Raw genomic sequence first — 20,342 nt, 5'->3', positions numbered from 1 at the left:
TGATGAAACTTTGTGTTTTGCAGAACACATTCTTCATTGGTTTGCGACCTGTAGGGCAACTGCAGTGCCTCTGTAGGTTCAGGTGAGAACTCACATGATTCACAAGTTAGAATTTAACTTAGTTAGGGCCTTGCTGGCTCTACTGACCACCAGGCTCTTTGTAGACTTTTAGGTCACTTCACTTACATTCAATGATCTCTTACTCAGACTAATAACTTCTTACATGGAAGTGGTTCTTGCTAGGAGGAGGAGAGTAAAATAGCTTCTGCAGCCAGCGATATATTGTCAAGCTAACTAACATAAGCACTTCCGTGTACCTGGGTAACCCTCTAATCAAGCCTTCTGTTATCCACACAGATAATAGAAAGTAGGAATGATTACTTAAAACATGTGTAACACTGATCATTATATTACTGTATTACAAACACTTCATGTCCACCATTAGATACAGGACTAAGCATTGACTGCATGTCAGAAGCAGGATATAACATGTACAAACTGGGATGTACATTATTGATTCAGGACACAGCTTATCACTCAGACATGGTGATATGAGATGGAAATGAGTGGTCTGCTCTGATAGTAGCACACCACTCATTTGGGATTACATATTAGAGAGCAGGGAACAAATTAGGAGATAAAGTGCAGCAGGTTACTCTAGCCTGAAGAACGGAGCGGAGAGAAAGCTCCTCCCAAGTGTTGTCTCCAGATAATTCTCCTCATGCAACTGTCTGGTTATTTTTTTGTGTCTAGTTTTTCAAGGCTCTTTCACAAGAGAGAAAGTAGTAAAGGATGTCATGTTGTGCCATCAGTTTCAGCTATTCTAATGTTTAATAATCGAATGCAGAGCCACTTAAAACCATATTTCTCTCTTTTCTTTCTGTGGCATGATTCTTGCTTGTTGCTGGTTGTTAGGCTCTGGACGCAAATCTAGGCAGGCTCTCAAAACCTCAAGGGAGAAGCTTGTTATGAACATGCTACAGTACATGCAAACTACAGCCAAACAGGAGAGCTGTGACATGATATTTTACAGTCTGACTAAATGAGCCATGTTTCTGATCAGGTTAATAGATAAAGAAATAGAAGTTACTCTTAGTTGCTGTTATGAGCTCTCTTTTGCTTTTTGGTTTTAGTGTTGGTCTTCATTTTCTTCAACTTCTTGGATGGAACTGGACTTTTGTTGTTAAATCCTTTGACAAACAGACATTGTGTCAGACAGAACCTGTATGGGCTGTAGTGCCTCTTCTCAGTGATCGCCACCTTAATGTGATGAATGACTTCACGGTGTAATCGTTTCTGTCTTTGTTGTAAGGTGGAGTAAAGCTGACGACCTTGGAGAGTGAAACCTTTGCTGGTGTTGTCCAACTGTTGAAATAACTAACCCGCTGTTCATGTCTGTCTGATCCATTTACTTAGTGCTCCTTGTATTCTCTCTTAAACTAAAGACACTTTTTAACCCTCTAAAACTAGTAAGGCAATACAGGTCATGGCAAGAATGACTGCTAGTTTTGATTGTAGAAGAATGTGCTTCTGTAGTGCAAGAATGAGGACCCATAAGTTGTTCAGCATCAGCTCTCAGCAGAAGCTGGATTTACTTCCCTTACAGCAAACACATTTGATTATCCGCACAGCAAGAGGCAAGGAGTCCTGATTTACGGAGCCCAACACTAAGTCCATTCAGCCCAGGTAATTTAAATGGTGTTAGGACGGACAGTAGATCTCTTGCTTTATTAAAGCATGGCCTACCCTGTTTCACTTTGATCACACTGAGTTCTCGGATTCTCTACAAACCACCACCTTGCCCAACAAAGGATGCACTCATTCCCTCCTTGCCCTGATCTTTATCCCTGCAGTGGACTGTCATAGTTTAATGAAATTTCATTTGATAGATTTTTCCCTCGCCAGTCAGATAATTGCAAATTTCACAGTATGAAGGTCTACATAGAAAAGCAACATGGGTAACCAGGTATGTCATAGACAAATTTAGAGTTGGATTCATCTAAAGCTCAGTCTTCACCTTCATCTCAAAATGAGTCTGTGTCACGTGGGAATAGGAGCTGGAGTTGAGTTTCCATGTAAAGCACTCTGGCAAACAGCCAGCTCATGACCTAGTAAGATTTCCATAAGTCTCATGGCTGAGCTCTGGTGAGAACAATGGCATCAGTAATATTCATGCTAGCTACTTAGGTTTATGTTAAACATTTTCACAGAAATACCCTGATGCGCATACTGTCACCAAGCGGCAACCTCGAGAATTGAAGCCAATGCAGAAGTGTTAAAAGCTGCGGTTCATCGAGTGTTCACTTGAGGCTGGCTCTGGAAGTACCGGAAACCACATACACACCAATTCAAAAAAGCTGATCTTTACAGCAGAAATAAACCTGTTTACATCCTGGTACAAAAGATGCGTGTAGTCTAGATAGCTCATTTCTCGATCGACACACACTGTACGGGGGTGAATTTTTTCATAACACAGCAATTTCGAAGATATTAAGATTACGAGTCTTCCATTATGACTTGATTGACAGGCGGGAACACTGTAGCTGTTGGCGAGGAGGCTCAGAGTCCGCCTCTTTACCTCACACTCGCTCGACAGCAGTTATGTTGAGTTCAACATTTCCAATATGGCTGCCGCCGCCGCTGATTGGCTTCAAAACAGAGCTTCAGAAACAGATGGGTGACGTCACGGATACTGCATCCATTATATATACAGTCTATGATCGTCACCTTTTAGTGCCACTGAAAGCCATTAGAGAATGAACAACGCGTGCTTATAGAAACAAATGTGTTCTTTGAAAGTATTCCTGATTCGTAGTTACGTAGTCTTCTCAGTTGTGCGACATGTTTGATGATTACTAAATTCTTCCATCTCACTGTGATACTAAAACAAAGGGTGGATCGTAACTTTGCACTCGCTATCTATGAAGGTCTTAGTAAGCAGGTTGTTCATTGAGAAGAACAAAACTCCTCGTTTGAAATTCAGAGCTTCACCATCCACTACTTTATCACAAGGTTTTTTTTTTGAGAGTCTCTGCTCCATGCAAACCTCTTTTATGTTCCTGTCTACCAAATGGATTTTCTCGGCAAGTAATTACCATAGTTTCTTTCTATTGCTCTAGCGGCTTAATTATGTACAGCAGGGCACCAGATAAAAGGCTCCATGAGATGGGAGACAAAATGTACCTCTTTCTCAGTGTGTGTGTGTGTGTGGGGGGGGCGCACTGTTAATAACCTTCCAGTCTGGAAAGAACTGAAGTTCAGTTGCTGAATTTTGTATTATGTGGAAAAGAGTGCCAAAAAACCTGCGAATCAGCGTGTCAGCATTTACAGTGAAGGCTTACAAATTCCAAACCTGGAGTTGGATGTGTTTGTGTTTGTGTGTGTGTGTGTTCAATCTGCACCAATGAGAGTTGCTGTCTTGTGAATTAAAAAGTTAGACCTAACCTGTCCTTGCTGTTCCATCAGTTGACTGACCTCATGGAGTTTAGGGTTGTTCTCGATGTGTCTCATGTGTCGTGGCTTTCTGTTATCTTCAAATATTTAATTGCATGAGTTTGTTGAATTTGAAAACATTGTCCTGCTTCATTAAAGGGTGCCTGACAGTTTTGCTTCATGCTTGTTCTGCAGACGTGAGCAGCACAGTGAATGTCAGATCTTTTTTTACATGGTCTTATTCTTGGTTGTTTGTATATACAAGCACAAGAATTAATTCTCACAACTAAGCATGTTCTTTCTTATAAATATTTAAAACTCGCCTGTGGCTTAAAGCTTGTGTGCTCTCAGAGGCTCCTCTGCCAAGGAGTTGAATTTCACCTACCGCTCTCCTTTACCTTTACACTTTAACTATATTAACAACTGCAGATCTTAATGCACCGGTCATCTCTGTGAAACCTATGGTTAAATACTCATCCCAAGTATTGGCTCACTGTGTTTAAGAAATCGTTTTGTTTTCTGTTTTAGGTGTACAAATGATATTAGAACCTTGAGTCGTAAGAACCCCTTCATAAGAGGTGTAGCTCTACTCCTTTGATGGGATCTAGTCCAGTGCCAACCCTTGGGCAATGTTTTGCCAACCTTTTTCTTTTCTCTGTGTTTTCCAGAAAATGCCAGCTCCGATCAGGCTGCGGGAGCTGATCCGAACTATCCGGACAGCACGGACCCAGGCAGAGGAGCGTGAGATGATCCAGAAAGAGTGTGCTGCTATCCGCTCGTCCTTTAGAGAGGAAGACAATACATACCGTTGCAGAAATGTGGCAAAACTACTTTATATGCACATGTTAGGCTACCCAGCGCACTTCGGTCAGGTATGTCGTGGTGGTGGGGGAGGGGCAGCATGAATACAGTAACCTCTCTGTCATTTCAGTTACCAAGGGATGCTTTGAATGCACCGTGTTAGATATACTGTATGTCAAGGCTTTCCTACTCTGTGTGGCACACACTGAGCTCACATTGTTTTTCTTTTTGTTTTTGTTCATTAAATCTTATTATTTATTTATTTTTTAGAAAAGTGACAAATAGTGTACATTGTAATTACATTTGCAGTAGCAAGTAAGTACAAAGGCAGTAGCACACAAATTAAGTTTGGGTGTTCATATATAAATGTACACACATAAAATAAAATAAATACATAAATAAATGAAATAAAGTAACAAAATTGAAATAAATAATAAACAGCCCCAGAACAAACCGAGACCACCAGCTGCATCAGACCAAAACACAGATCCTAACAGAGGCTAGATCTGTTCTTTCAGTTTTTCCACAAAATAAGCCCACATTTGAATATTACACTCTTTAACCGTGATCATCCGAGCAGTGGAAAGCTCCAAGTAAACTTTATCTAGGAAAGTGAGGATCCAGCTCTTGACCGTCAGCCCATCTGGTTGTTTCCACCTCATAGCAACCGACTTCTTGGCAGCAGTGAGGCCGGCAAAAAAAGGTCTTTAGCTTAAGATAAGATAAGATAGTCCTTTACTTGTCCCACAATGGGAAAATTCAAGTGTCACAGTAACAAAGTAGACAGTGCAAAAAATATAAAGCAAACAAGAGCCTATAAAGTAACAATTATTAAGATGTTATTAGCAATTAAAATTAAAGAGATAAAAAGTAAGCATATCTTACAACATATATATATATATATATATATATATTGGTTATATAGTCTGACCACTGCAGGAAGAAAAGACCATTACACTGTTTTTCCAGCGGATTATAATGACCATCAAGTCTCCTGATGTAGAATCAACCACTCACATTGTGATGACCCAGAGGCAGATCAAGACTTACATTACAGTGCTTTTTAAAAGTTCAAATTCACTGGACAAATCAAATAATTACCACATATTGATTTCAGCCAAGTCATTCCACCTTGAAATAAACTATTCAGTGTCAACTTTCATAAATTGAGAGAAACATCCACTTTACAAAACCCCCCACAGCTTTAGAGGAACAAGTTAAACACATATAAGTTAACAGTAGTTGTAATAGCTCACTACAGTCACTGAGTGAGAAGCTGAGACAACACGGTTTTAAAATAGCAGCGGTGTATCCAGCCTGAACTTCTGATCTGTGCTGGGCACAACCATAATAGAGCCTGTGAGCAAAATATTTACAAGGTGCCTTTGTGTTGTTTGCCTCGGGTGTCTCGTAAAAGAGATATTTTCTTGCTGTAGAAAAAACCCAATTTCAGAGCATTTACAATGTTAGATCCATTTTTAGAGAGAGGGAGAGATGACTGACTCTCAAGACTCAAATAGAATAGAATGCTCTCTTGGATGTAGCACCTTGGGCTAATGTGTGCTCTACACAACTATGTAAAATATGATGGGAGACATAAGGGCTCATCATGAGACTCCGCTGTTAAATTAATAGTGTAAATCCCCAGTATTGTATGTGTTAGACTTGCAGGAATATTAATGGGAACTTATAGACTGATGCGGATGATGAAACATATACCTTGGGACAGTTAAGTGACATGATTATTTTGTTTTTTAGCTGGAGTGCCTGAAGCTGATTGCGTCCCAGAAGTTCACTGACAAACGAATAGGTTATTTGGGAGCTATGCTGCTGTTGGACGAAAGGCAGGATGTCCACCTACTAATGACAAATTGCATTAAGAAGTAAGTGGAAGCTCTTGTTTCTTTTCTTTAATCATGTTACTCTTTGTATTGCACAGTACATTATCCTTGATGGTGGGTTTGAACACCTAAGTCTTCATTTTAGTTTCTTTAGTTTTCATCCAAATTTGTTCTTTTATGTTGCACTTTTGAGAATCCATCTCATTCAACTCTCTCCTTTCCTCACAGTGACTTGAATCACAGCACACAGTATGTTCAGGGCCTGGCTTTGTGCACTCTTGGCTGCATGGGTTCTTCAGAAATGTGTCGTGACCTGGCTGGGGAGGTAGAGAAGCTGCTCAAAACATCCAACTCCTATTTGAGGAAAAAGGTAAGTCTTATTGTTGCTGTGTTTGTAGGATGAAAGAATTAAAGTATGTGGTTGACAACTTATACATAGGCATGTATTAATGTGTCCTGAACAGGTACACAGATACTTGAAGTGTTCAGGGTTTGACTGTTCCTTCATTTGGAGTGTTATTTGTTTACAGGCGGCGTTGTGTGCAGTTCACGTCATCAGGAAGGTTCCAGAACTTATGGAAATGTTCCTTCCAGCCACAAAAAACCTGCTGAGCGAGAAGAACCATGGTGAGTGCAAACACTTTGTCAGGATGCAGCTACGGGCTTGCAGGGAAGTGTGCTTGTCCTACACAAATGCTGCTTTTTTTTTCTAGCTCCTGTCACTCACAGAGCTCTGCCCAGAACAGCTGGCAGCTCATGTCCTGAAGGCATCGTCCCTTACGGAGGAGAGAAAATTAATGAGTCTGTCATAAACTCTAGGGCTTGTGTGTTCCCCATATAGGGGACGCTTGATCTTCCCTGACATTGTGTGTCAATGCAATAGTGATGCTTCAGATAAGACAGTTTACAAAAGCACAGTTTGTGCGCCATATTTTAAAGTATTTTTTTCTGTCTGCCATTCATGCCTTTTTAATAATGTATCAACGGAAGAAAGATTGACACATCTTCAAAGTTCACTGATAAGAAGTGTTGGACATGTTATTCAAACAACTGCCTTGTTCAGTAATGTCAACTGGTTCTCCAACATGTAAAAACAAACAACAGATTTATTGATTACTCACAAAATGTACCGTTGAAAAGCCCCTGTAAAAGATCCAGAACCTGTTCTTCTTCATGTTGCAACAGAGATCAACACCGCTGATATCCTCTCACAGAACTAAGCTGATGTTTCCAACCTTGTAACATTTGCCAGGAAATGATTAGCCTGTGCGATGGTCCTTCAGATTGATGATGCTGCCACCTGATGTCCTCTGTGGTTGATCATATGCATGCCAGTTCATCATATTTTTTGACAACTGAGAGGCTCTTCTTTGTGATTGGTCAGTGTGGCTGGTGAAAGGCCTACAAGAGCAAATCCTATATGCTTGGACATGTCGTGTAATTCAATGTATTAGTGCTGAACAATATATTGTCTGACCATAGCATATGCAGTGTGGGCATGGGCAGTAAGTCTTTACTTTTCCATGTGGGTGTCAGAGCTGCTGTCAGAGGGCAGGACACTGTGAGGTAAAAGTAGAGGGATCTGATTTGACAGCAGAAGATACACTTAAAGATCCAATAGTTGTATAATTGAAGATTTGTATTGATTCTAAGTATTTGAAAACTTACTAAATTTATCTGATTTACTTTTTTATATTTTTCATATTGCAATATATATGTGCTAAAAGGAAATATATTGAAGTATGATTTCTTTCCAATATTGTGCAACTCTAGTGTACCTCTCATCTGCCATTTAGCTCATGCAGTACAAGTTGACTGATGGACTATGTGGCAAAATAGTTCCACATTCTGTGTTCAGGCCAACAATTACTGATTAGAATGACATTACTAGTTTTAATGAGACCACTTTATTAGTCCAGTAAAGTCTCTAGGGGTAGGGCTTAGAAAACTAGAAAAGTGAGCTCTGTAGAGTGCAGCAGCCTGTTGCACCAGCTGTGCATAAGTTCAAACGTAGCCTTATTTGAACTTAATTTCTCATTTAGGATGAGTTTACGTTTTGGGATGTTGCACCAGCTGAGATAGTTCCAACGAAAGCCTAAGTTACCTCTTAATTCTTACACTTAGCTCCTAGTAGGTGTAAGTCCTCTGTATACCGGTTTCCATGGCGCATGGTTTTGAAAGGTGGGACGATTTGGAGGATGAGGAGATACAGAGGGCTCACCCAGCTAGATTATGTCGGCAACGCGTCATCCACGAGCGGTGAAGACCATTGTGGTGTATGTTATTTTGTTACGGTTCCATCTGCAGAGTAGGCAACTGTTATATTAACTTATGCTGTAGTTGATAATTTTACCACTTGATATCAGCGTTATTTTACACACCGTATATTAAGGATTTAGGCTATAGTTATCACCCTGCTATGATACTTTATCATACTTACATACCTGGTTGTTGTTCCGCGACTGTAGCAGCAGTTGGCTGAAGTTTGTTTCAGCTGTTGGTCAGTTATGAGTTATTTATACAGTCTATGTTTTCCTCTGATTGGCTGGTGGAAGTGTAAATGTCATATCTGCGACAATGTTTGGTTAGTTTGGACGTTACGGCCTACTAGTTAAGATGAACCTTACATCTCCATGGTGAAACCAAACTATGACACAACTTAAGTTACAAATTAACTAGTTTCAACGTATGTTTTAGTGTGGAATTTACACCCTAACTTAGGACGCAACTTACGCACAGCTGGTGCAACAGGCTGCAGGTATCTAGGTCCCTAGGTGTGTGTCTGCACTGAGGTATGATAGAAGCTGTGGCAGCACATGAACCCAAGCATCATGGCAATAAATTAGTGATGGAAAGCTAGTTGACACTGAACTTAGACAAACTCCTGACACCTTTTTCACTGATATCAAACTTTACTCTGTCGCTCCCTCCAGGTGTTCTCCATACATCCGTCGTCCTCCTCACTGAGATGTGTGAAAGAAGTCCTGACATGCTAGCCCACTTCAGAAAGGTACAAATAGATTCTCTTCCTCAGAAGATGTTAGAATAATTACTGCATTTGTCTTAAGCCCACGTCACATTTCATTCTCACTTTGCGCACACTTTTCATTTTGGTAGAGTTAAGCTAGACAAACACAAGTTCAATGTTCTTAAACTGTGAGGCTTGGATTGTGATGCAGGTTTGTTCTACATCCAGAGTATGTCTCGGTCTTTGATCTCCTACCGCTGTCTTTTCCTCTTGTATTTCTACTGCTGCTGTACCTCTCCTCTATAGGTGTAAAAAAAACTGTGCCAGAAGCACCACACCTCATGCTCATGATCTAAACATTATTTTAAGCTTTTTCTGAAAGTGAATGATTTCCAGTTTCCCCTCCCTAACATCTACCTCATATTTTTTCTGTCATTTGTCTTTGTTACAATTCCTGCATTGTGTTAGAATGAGAAGGTAAGAGTACATTCTGATCTCATAGCTGGTGCATGCTGTATTTAGTAATCACTCCTCACAGTCACCTCAGATGTAATCCAATATGTGTTGAGTTATGATGTCATGTTGTGTTTTAATTTAAAATTTGATTTCTTTGACTTGTACGGTGATCATTAATTCGTCAGTGTTTCTCAATATTTACAAAAGAATGTTGGTCCATTCGTCAGATACATTTCTCACAATTGTTTTGAGTGTCATTATTTGCCTTATATTCAACTCACTGTTTGAGCACTGTCTACTTAAAAAGCAGTTGGGAAGTGGTGTTTACACATGATAGCCTCAAGTGTTGTCACTAGTAACAGATCATTCTCACCAGATCTTTGCCACTGTTAGAGTCGCTCACTTTCTTAGCTCTGTGTATTTGCAGAGAGGAGCTTTTATTGCACTGAGCGTATATTTAGTTCATTCAGACACTTAAAAGTTAACATTTCTTTCTATTTTAAAAACTCCATTCTGGCATTTTGGGTTGTTTGTTTGATTTCATTCACACAACAGAGAAGAGGTTTTTTTTTAAAAAATCAGCTTTATCTGTGTGCATCCTGTAAAGTGATCCCGTCTGGAGTGTTTTCAGTCTGGCATAACAAAAAGATGCCTAACTAAATCAAAAGGAACCAAATGAGAGAAAATAAAGTTCTGGTAACTGAGTAAGCTCGTCGCATAGCTACCAGTGTTTGATATTCAACTTCACACATGCTAGATTTATCTCTACTGGATGCTAAGAGATGAAAATGATGCCCAATCTTCTTATTTGATGCTGGATGAGACAGTAAATGTTTCCCAAAATGTTGGAGTGGTCCTTTTAAATGTTCTTTTGATAGTCTTGTTTAAAAGGCATTCAGATATAGAAATCATCAGATTATGAGCTGTTGTGTGACAAATTAGTTTCTACCATAATAGGACTTTTTACTGTTGAATGAACTTGGTTAATATACAACTGTTTATGCAGCTCTGCACTTAAGTAACAAAAGTACATTTGCATGTTTCCTTTTCTTTTAAAATAATTATTCTAACCTAATATTTTCATACAATTGAGGTTTGATTTCACAACTTTAACAATGTGACTATTCAGACACCTTTGTTTCAACATTATGAATCTATCTCATTTGCCAGATTCCAACAAAAATACTTTTAATGAGTTTTGTTGGCGACCACTTTCAATAAGAAACGATGAACCTTAAAGTAATGATAAAAAAGGTGAAAATAAAAACATAGTTAGTAGTTGAAGTTTGACACTGAAACACAAAACGCTGTGATACCTCTCCTTTTCTGTTGTGTTTTTTCGTCTTCTTGTAGCTGGTTCCACAGTTGGTAAGAATCCTGAAGAACCTAATCATGTCTGGATACTCTCCTGAGCATGATGTGTCAGGCATAAGCGACCCCTTCCTGCAGGTAAGTCTCCCTCTCTTAATAATGATAATGTTAATACTTTATTTATATAGCACTTTTCAATACAAGTAACAAAGTGCTTTACAGTGGGAAATGAAAACAAGAAGAAGTGCAAAGCAAAATGAAGTGATAAAAAATAAAATGAAATAAAAGCTTAAAAACCCTACAAACTTATAAAACAGACCCTTAAAATAAGAGCTAAAATTAAGTAAAATCACACAATAAAAGCTTTCCTGTAAAAATGTGTCTTGCGTAATGACATAAATGCCAGTACTCTGTAATATAAATTAAATCCAGAAAGAGCTCCTTTACTTCCTGGACTCCTGTGACCCTGAATTCAAGGCCGACTGTGCATCAGGAGTCTTTTTAGCTGCAGAAAAGTACGACATTTCATGAATAAGATAATGAAGGCTGTCTTTTTCAAGAATACAGTACAGAAGTGTATGTTTGTTGTACCACAGTAAACAGAGGATTCTGAACATTAAAAATGCTGTATGATGAAACAATGAGTGATCCATCGTCTGACAGACGCTGCTGATAACATTTATTTTCTGACAGCATTCATCTCCTTGCTGTATTTAGCTTAGCTTATTTCACACAGTCATGATTCTTCTCTCCTCAGCTGGGATTAATTATAGTGGTCAAATGAAGTGATAAAAAATAAAATGAAATAAAAGCTTAAAAACCATACAAACTTATGAAACATACCCTTAAAATCAGAGCTAAAACTCAATAAAATCACACAAGAAAAGCTTTCCTGTAAAAATGTGTCTTGAGTAATGACATAAATGCCATTACTCTCTAAGTTAAATCCAGGTTTTGTTCATGTTTTTGCTGTACCATTTGCAGCTACAAAAAGATGTCAAGTTGTGAGCACTAAGTTGTGCTTTTAGAAAAAAGGACCACAATAAAAATAGAACAGCAGCATTCATGAGGTTACGCAAGAGAAAGAAGAATTTAGCTTTGGTATCATTAAGGCGCACCACACTTGTCAAGTGAACTGACAGGACCAGAGTGATTTTGTTTTCTTTCTTAAGGTGCGGATATTGAGACTACTGAGAATTTTAGGCAAGAGCGATGATGACTCCAGTGAAGCAATGAATGACATTCTTGCGCAGGTAAGAATTAATCATAAACACTTCTTTTGATCAAGAGCTTCTTCTCATAAAGTTGATGTTCATTTATAAACATGTGGTATTTGTTCCTGCAGGTTGCAACAAACACAGAGACGAGTAAAAATGTAGGCAATGCGATTCTGTACGAGACTGTCCTGACCATTATGGACATCAAGTCTGAAAGTGGACTGAGGGTGAGATAATAAAATATGAAGCGTGACTTTAAAGGAGCGTTTTTCGTTCTGCTTTTCTAAATCCCTTTTATCCTGCAGGTCTTGGCCATTAACATACTGGGACGCTTCCTCCTCAACAATGACAAAAATATCCGGTAATTCATTCTCTCAGCCCATTATGCGTTCAGAAATGTTATTGTCAATTGCTGATTATATCTTTAATTAAACTCACAATTGCAGATATGTGGCATTGACATCTCTACTAAAGACGGTACAGACAGACCACAACGCAGTGCAGAGACATCGGAGCACCATTGTGGATTGTTTAAAAGACCTGGATGTGTCCATCAAGAGGTAATTCACAGCATTTGAAGTGCAGACATTAACTACAGCTTTACATTTCTCACTACGCTGCTTTTGTTGTCAGACCTTAACCTACTTCTCATTGTCATGCAGACGTGCAATGGAACTGAGCTTCGCCCTGGTGAATGGAAACAACATAAGAGGCATGATGAAAGAGCTCCTTTACTTCCTGGACTCCTGTGACCCTGAATTCAAGGCCGACTGTGCATCAGGAGTCTTTTTAGCTGCAGAAAAGTACGACATTTCATGAATAAGATAAATGAAGGCTGTTTTTTTTTCAAGAATACAGTACAGAAGTGTTTGTTTGTTGTACCACAGTAAACAGGGGATTCTGAACATTAAAACCGCTGTATGATGAAACAATGAGTGATCCATCGTCTGACAGACGCTGCTGATAACATTTATTTTCTGACAGCATTCATCTCCTTGCTGTATTTAGCTTAGCTTATTTCACACAGTCATGATTCTTCTCTCCTCAGCTGGGACTAATTATAGTGGTCTTTGTGTTACAGGTACGCCCCTTCAAAAAGATGGCACATAGACACCATTATGAGAGTCCTGACAACAGTAAGTATAAAAAAACGTTTGAGTTCCTCTCATGCCATTGATCATTAATTTTTTTCCCTCTAATTATAATAAAAGTGATGCTAAATGTGATTCCACCAAACGTGGTTTTACTCCTCAGCCACCTTACACATAAATACTTCGGTCAACTGTGTTTCTAATTGAAATTTCTGTTTGCATTTAAAGGCAGGGAGCTATGTGAGAGACGATTCTGTTCCCAACCTCATCCAGCTCATCACCAACAGTGTGGAGATGCACGCCTACACAGTACAGAGACTTTACAAAGCCTTGCTGGATGACATCTCCCAGGTAGGATCACTTCTGGTTTTAGGTCTAGATTAGATTTGATTCTGTGATGCACTACTTTTACTTCAAACTGGCTGTCGAGTGCAACAGAGTTGAGTCATGTTTCTTTTTTTTCTGTAGCAACCTCTAGTGCAGGTGGCATCCTGGTGCATAGGAGAGTATGGAGACCTGCTGGTGTCTGGGCAGTGCGAGGAGGAGGAGCCTATTCAGGTATACTTTAGCCCTACGTTTCCACCAAGCGATTCAGTTCAGTTCGTCTCGGTACGGGACACATTTTGTGACGTTTCCATTGACTAAAACCGGGACTGGTGACAGGTCCCTAAATTACCGAGCCGTACCTTCCCACTTTTTGGTACCTTTCTGTTGGGGTGCCAGACATACCAATCTGACCCCAGAAGAAAGAATCGTCACTTCCCATGCGACAGCGGTAATAAAGAACAACACATAATCCCACCATGTTTTAATCTCCAGTGGACTTTGGGAAGATAACTTTTTTTGTTTGGAAAATGGCGTCAAGAAACAGCGTTCCATGGTTGAGAGGTGCAGACTTTCCTCATGTTTTTCTTCTTCGTTGCATTTATTAGCGGGGCACACTGTGTCACGCTCCCATGACGTCACACTATTGCGTAGCTGACGCGGCTATCAGCATCCGGCTTACACGCCGCCCACCAAGTAGGGCACAGTTGGCTGTGGAAACGCAAACAGGATCAGGCGTTACCGATACGACCCGTACCAAACTGTACTGATCCATACCAGACCGCTTGGTGGAAACGAGCCATTTGAGGAATCCTGGCCAAATCCACAGATACACACAAAATGAAGATGTAAGGCTTTGATAGAAATATGAAGTCTCTGAATGTTGTTTTTTCTTGCTTTCACTCTATGAAGGTGACTGAGGATGAAGTTCTGGATGTGCTGGAAGGCCTCCTGGTGTCCAACCTGTCCACACCTGTGACCCGGGGTTATTCCCTAACTGCAATCATGAAGCTGTCCACACGCTTCAGCAGTGTCAAGTGAGTAAAAAACCTTCTACTTTTAACCTTTATAAAACACTGGAGTGATAACTTGGTCACGTTCCTCAGTCATAACAAATCCTGCTTTCCCTCTTTTCTATCCTATAACATGTTTTTGTTTTTCTTTAGCCGGATCAAGAAGGTGGTTTCCATATATGGCAGTAGCATCGATGTGGAGCTCCAGCAGAGAGCTGTGGAGTACAATGCGCTTTTCAAGAAATACGACCACATGAGGTGAACTTGCAATACAGCATAGTACCAGTTAGTAGATTGAAAACATCCCCTGTGGTTACGTTTGTTTAACCTTCTTTCCTTCCTCCTTATCCTTGATTATAGGCCAGCTCTGCTAGAACGAATGCCCATCATGGAGAAGTCCGCTTCTAATGGCCCCACAGAAATAGTCCAGACAAATGGGGAGACAGAGCCCTCTGTTGTTGAAGCAAAGCATCTACCACCTGTCACCCAGCCAGCCAACCAGGTGAGAGCAGCGTTACCTGCAGTGAGGTTGCAGTTTTTCAGTTTGGATCACACATGGATTTTTCATTTTTTTTACCATTCTGACATGTTGTCCTTGACTTACAGGCTAATGATTTATTAGACCTGCTTGGTGGTAATGATGTGGGGCCAGTAATCCAGACTACAATGCCCACTAAGCCTGCCTCAGCTGGAGGAGAGCTGCTTGATTTGCTGGGCGACCTCTCGCTAAGTGGTAGGGTGCTTTGTTAAAGTTCTTGATTACCCCTTTCAAAGTATAGATAGGACCTGGTGTTAACCTGTTAGCCACAAGTGCAAATGAGATGTCCAACCCACTCCCTGTCCTGTTCAGCTATAGAGCACTTTGTTACCCACATAAAAGAGTCAACCAAACCCTGGTGTGTTCCTGTCCCCTCTTCCCAGGCGGCCCACCCCCTGCTCCTGCTCCCTCTGTGCCCGCTTCCCAACCCTCTTTCCTCTTGGATGGGCTCTCCTCACAGCCTCTCTTTAATGATATTGCAACTGCAGGTGAGAATCTGTTGATCCCTGTCTTCTGTTTGAACCCAAATGTTCTGTAGTTTGTAGACTTACCTTTATTATTGTGTTTTTTTTATTATTGTCATTGATTACCATAGCTCATCTTGAGAGATGTAAGTTATCAAATATCTAATCTTTTATGATCTTCTTTTCTAAAATCCCTGTACAGCTATTCCTCCTATGACGGCATACAACAAGAACGGTCTGAAAATAGACTTCACATTTGAGAGAGCTAATCCCAATCCAAACATCGCGGTCATCACCATCCATGCTTCCAACTCGGCAGAGGCAGATATGACAGACTTCGTTTTTCAGGCTGCAGTACCAAAGGTAAGGAAGCACAAACAGGCTATGTTCTACACTTGATTTAATATCCAATGATGCCAGTAATGTGTACATGCAGCTACATGAATGTAAAGAATAGATCTGTGAAAAAGTTAATGGTTGTAAATGCTGTGTGCATGGGGATTCAGGAAATCATGAAGCTCTAATAAAAAATACCCTTTTAGCTTTTTTGAAGAACTTTCAATATCTTCAGAAAACTTAGGAAGCTGACGACTCTTCAGGCCAAATTCCATTAGATCCGTGTCCGGTCCGTCTCCGATCCGTCACGGCACCGGATTTGATCGGTTTCTATTCTAGTGAGTGTGTTAACTCCCACTGGATCCGCTCCGTTGCGTTCCAGCTGCGTCTCTGATCCGGCAGGTCGGAACGCAACGGATCAGATACGCAATACTTCTATTTTTGCCGGATGCTGGAGCACGACGCATCAATTCAGCACAGAGCAGATGGAGCGGCACAGGAAGTCAGGCACCAAAACAAAATAAAAACAGGGTTAATTTTCAGAATAAACAATCTGTGTTATCGTTAGATTGTTTTTAATTTAACTATGAAAAAAAAAATGTCATTTAGAGCAGAGGCAGTCCTGGAGTCATCAAGTCAGAGGTTTTCAGAGGCTGATTAAGACAACATGGATGAGGAGAGGAGGAGGAGAATTCTTGATTCAATGGTTGCCGTGGGAAAACCATGATCACATGACTCCAGCTGTCCGGCGGTCCTGCTCTGTGCTGCATGCCGAAAACGCAACCGGTGGGTGTTGACGGACGAGAGCGCACAGAGCCGGATCGCAGCGGATCGAAGACGGATCGTACATGGATCTGGTGGAAGTCCCGTGTTTAGGCAGTGTCAACGCAGCTTGCATTTCAGCATTATAGTCCTGCCTAATACTAGTATTCTCATGCTGAGTCTGTGTTTAACCTGACAGAAAACAAACATGCCATGTTGGGAATCTGGTTGGCACAGAGGATCAGGCAAAGAAAAGACCAAGAGTGACGTTTATTTCCCTGCATGATCTATTTACAGTCACTTTATGTGATCAATACACTTAAATGGCATAATTGAGCCGTCAGAATTACAGATCCATCCCTTGTGGTCAGTGCAGGATCAATGTGAACGTCCCTTTATTGTCCTGCTGTAATGACCCCATTTCTCCATGGATATCATGAAACCTATCTAACACAGCGTTTGACACATTTGTTCATCAGACATTCCAGCTGCAGCTCCTCTCCCCTAGCAGTAATGTTGTCCCAGCACTCAACCAGGGAACTGTCACACAGGTCATCAGAGTCCTCAACCCACAGAAGGTAAGTCTGTCCTTCAAAAAATGATGTGATCTTGTTTTTTTGTGACACACTGAAACATACTTTTAAGACTTTGAATTATTTCCCTGTTATAAACACAATCATCCTCACAACATTTCAGCAACAGCTACGAATGAGGATCAAGCTGACGTACACCCTCAAAGGCTCACCTGTGCAAGACCTGTCTGAGGTTAATAACTTCCCTCCTCAGTCCTGGCAGTGATGAGCTGCTCCTGTTGCTCTTAAAAGCCCCCCACCAAGGGAACTATGAAAACGATTTTCCTTTCACCTCCTTCCTCTCTTCCAACGGATCCCCCTGTGACGTCACTGCAGTCCGCTGCCCTCAAGTTGCATGGGAAGCAAAAAATACAGATGTTACGAAGACCCTTTTGACCATTGGAATCACCAGAATAATTGGGAAAACATATCAATCAATGAACTTTTCTAATTTCTTTCTCTTAATTGGTTTCCATTAACTCTTTGCTTACTTGTACAATTTTCCACGTAACACCCTTTGCCCAGCACCATTACCAACCCCACGAAAGCACATATGCACACCATCCACTGTGGTGCACTTTACCTCTTAAGTCACTGTAGAGTAAAAGTGTGGCCACTATGAGCACTGCAGTAACTTTAGTTTATTGTCATTCATAATTAAGCTGAAATGCAGTTGAAACTATTTGCTTCTTCGATATTTATGATTGGCTTTGCATTCCTGTTTTTTTTAGTATGAACCTTCAGTCTTTTGATGGCATCAAAAAAAAAGCTTTGAAAGGTCTAATGAGTGACGAGAACTGATGACACAACCCCCTTTTTGACCCCACAACATGATATATAACTTGTGAGAGTTGTATTCATTTTGAATTACATTAATTTGCTTAAAGCATGTTTGAGCATTGTAAGGATCACAGTCACACATTGACTCAAGCTCTAAAGGGGATATTCTGGTTCAGGCAGTAGGCCTCTTCATCCTATTTTTTTTATAGGAAGTAGTCTGTATTTTTTTTCTGTCACAATGATAAGATCATAGACAGTTCCACAAATCCCTGTCTGGCTACTTTTCCGAGAATGTGCTCAGATTTTTCCCGCACAGCTCTCTTAAAATCATCTCATCTGTAGCTTTAGTTTAAGATCTGTATAATAAACTCAACGGTTAATTGCTTTTGCAAAGTTTGAGGCGGTGCGTTCATTAAGGATGGAAACAATCCAGGGCTGAAATTTATCTGAAGAAGAGCCGATTGCATTTCTGTCTGAGATGTGCATTTGAACTTCTGCATTTGTGTCCTCACAGTCTAGCTTGCAATTTAGATGACATTTCAGATTTGTTTAACCTGGTTGAATTTTAGTCACCATGCACATATATGTACATGAAGCTTGTTATGAATGTAGTTACATGCACTGAATGCTTTTTTCCCCTCAAGTCTGCTTTTTCATGGCTGTCTACTTCGATGGGGGCACCCGTCTTATCGGCACTATTTTTTGTGAAGTATGTTTTATTTCTGCAGTAGTTTGACTTAATTATTTATGCCTGTTATCAAAGTGATGTGCCTTTCTGACTTAGCTAGATAAAAGCCCCTGAACTATGGAGTTCTGTATGAGCTTCGTTTGTAAGTCTGCTTGTGTGTTTTCAGCCTGAGGGAAATGGTCCTGATGGATTTGAATTGGTATATCACTTCATTTAACAAGTTTTACTTTCTCACTTCTTTCTCTCATAATGAGTTAAAGATCAGTCACCTACTAATACTGTCCCATCTGGATGTCTACAGCTTTGTATTTTGTCTCATTTCTGACAAAAAAAAACATAAATTATAGCAACATGATCCTGATTGTTTCTTTCAGACTTAACATTCTCAACTCTTGTTGAATGGTGTGAATAAGAAGTCCTAAATCAAAGCAAATCTTAAAGGTTATGGCAGCTAATAGATGTAATCTTTTCTTAGGCTGGCATCAAATGTGTATAAACAGTGCAAGATTTCCACTGAAGTGAAAAATCATTAAGATTCCTTCGCATTATTAAATCGCATTGAGATCGGATCACACGGTGAGGTACTGGGATGGGTTGTTCTGTGGTGACTGTTAGTTTGATTTCCTGGCTCTCGTCTTCTCCAAATCAGAATTCTGGCCATGCTGTTGGGGACGGTAACCTGAATACCTCACAATGTTCTCTCTTTCTGTTCACTTTCAGTGTCAGTAGATTGCCTGCTTTGTGCAGTCATGAATTGCAATCAAGGGGAGCATCTGCATGAAAGAAACTAACGGTAGTTTGTACATCTCATTACTTAGCGAGCTTAGCAGCCCTGTGATGCTGTGTTGAGATCCTCAGATGTTCAATCAGGCTGTATACTTCTTCTCTTTTCACTATGCTTCACTATCTTCTAACTTCTGTGACCAAATCAGAGAACCTATTAGCTTTGGAAATATTTTTGAGCTATGATATGTGTATATGGAGAAAATTATTTCAGTTTAACTTTTTTTCTGTTTTTGACAAATGCTATATTGGCTTTTGTTCTGTACATATTGAGGGCTTTTACAAGTTTGTCTCTTGTACTATCTTTCATCATTTTTTTAGATACCATTTCTAAAAATTCCAATTATTCACATGTATATTGTCTAAATAGATCTAGTCGGCATCAGTCTATAAAGACTTCCCTGTATCATCACTCATTCATTGTAAAAGATATATGATCTGCTGCCTGTACATTGTATATAGTTGTAAACAAACAAAAGCTGATCAAATTAAATAAAACCCACATGAAGACTTAAGATTAGCTAGGAAGTATAATTGTATGCATATGTACAAAAAAGAATCTTAAAAGGATGCAATTGAAATGCATTTGATTAACTTTTCGTCATTTTTCAATCATGATCGGATGTGTCATTTTTACCTCTTTTAACGAAGGTGGTTTGGTGAGTCAGCAGGTTACTAATTGGGGTTTCTTAGGATCTTGAAATAAGGGTTGAATCTGCCTGAACAGATGTTTGAATGATTTACTGTACTACTGAGAAACCTAAGCACAGTGCTGCACAGCAGCAGAAGTGGCACCTTGCTTTGTCTGCTTCCATGCCCCTCAAACCCCTCATGTATCCTCCCTCTCCTTCAGAGAAGAGCAGGTTTTCTTGCCAAGATGTAATGCTTCCTTTTGGCCTTATGTGTGATGGAGTGTTCAGCACTCTTGACAGTTTCAATCAATTAAACTCTCATGAACCTACTAA

General features: G+C 40.1%; 1 protein-coding gene across 4 annotated transcripts in view; it reads left to right on the top strand.

Moving 5' to 3' along the window:
• ap1g1 (adaptor related protein complex 1 subunit gamma 1) overlaps positions 1-20,342 on the top strand; it is a 23,028-nt gene extending 2,686 nt beyond the window's left edge. For 3 of the 4 annotated variants that reach the window (XM_034680774.1, XM_034680775.1, XM_034680776.1), the window contains exons 2-24: positions 4,101-4,304; positions 5,992-6,116; positions 6,303-6,444; positions 6,605-6,701; positions 9,008-9,084; positions 9,511-9,519; positions 10,852-10,947; positions 11,982-12,062; positions 12,155-12,253; positions 12,332-12,387; positions 12,473-12,586; positions 12,689-12,829; positions 13,108-13,162; positions 13,346-13,468; positions 13,586-13,675; positions 14,354-14,478; positions 14,608-14,712; positions 14,815-14,956; positions 15,061-15,187; positions 15,376-15,480; positions 15,659-15,819; positions 17,034-17,132; positions 17,251-20,342. In XM_034680774.1, the coding sequence (XP_034536665.1) occupies positions 4,104-4,304; positions 5,992-6,116; positions 6,303-6,444; positions 6,605-6,701; positions 9,008-9,084; positions 9,511-9,519; positions 10,852-10,947; positions 11,982-12,062; positions 12,155-12,253; positions 12,332-12,387; positions 12,473-12,586; positions 12,689-12,829; positions 13,108-13,162; positions 13,346-13,468; positions 13,586-13,675; positions 14,354-14,478; positions 14,608-14,712; positions 14,815-14,956; positions 15,061-15,187; positions 15,376-15,480; positions 15,659-15,819; positions 17,034-17,132; positions 17,251-17,352 (2,472 nt within the window). In that variant the 5' untranslated portion in view covers positions 4,101-4,103 and the 3' untranslated portion in view covers positions 17,353-20,342. The remainder of the gene's footprint in view (positions 1-4,100; positions 4,305-5,991; positions 6,117-6,302; positions 6,445-6,604; positions 6,702-9,007; positions 9,085-9,510; positions 9,520-10,851; positions 10,948-11,981; positions 12,063-12,154; positions 12,254-12,331; positions 12,388-12,472; positions 12,587-12,688; positions 12,830-13,107; positions 13,163-13,345; positions 13,469-13,585; positions 13,676-14,353; positions 14,479-14,607; positions 14,713-14,814; positions 14,957-15,060; positions 15,188-15,375; positions 15,481-15,658; positions 15,820-17,033; positions 17,133-17,250) is intronic. The other variant, XM_034680777.1, reaches the window with a different exon arrangement.

This window comes from Notolabrus celidotus, chromosome 3 (assembly GCF_009762535.1).
Source record: "Notolabrus celidotus isolate fNotCel1 chromosome 3, fNotCel1.pri, whole genome shotgun sequence".
NCBI classification, from domain to species: Eukaryota; Metazoa; Chordata; class Actinopteri; order Labriformes; family Labridae; genus Notolabrus; species Notolabrus celidotus.
Note: the sequence above shows the minus strand (reverse complement) of the source record. Positions and strands in the feature narration are given on the sequence as shown.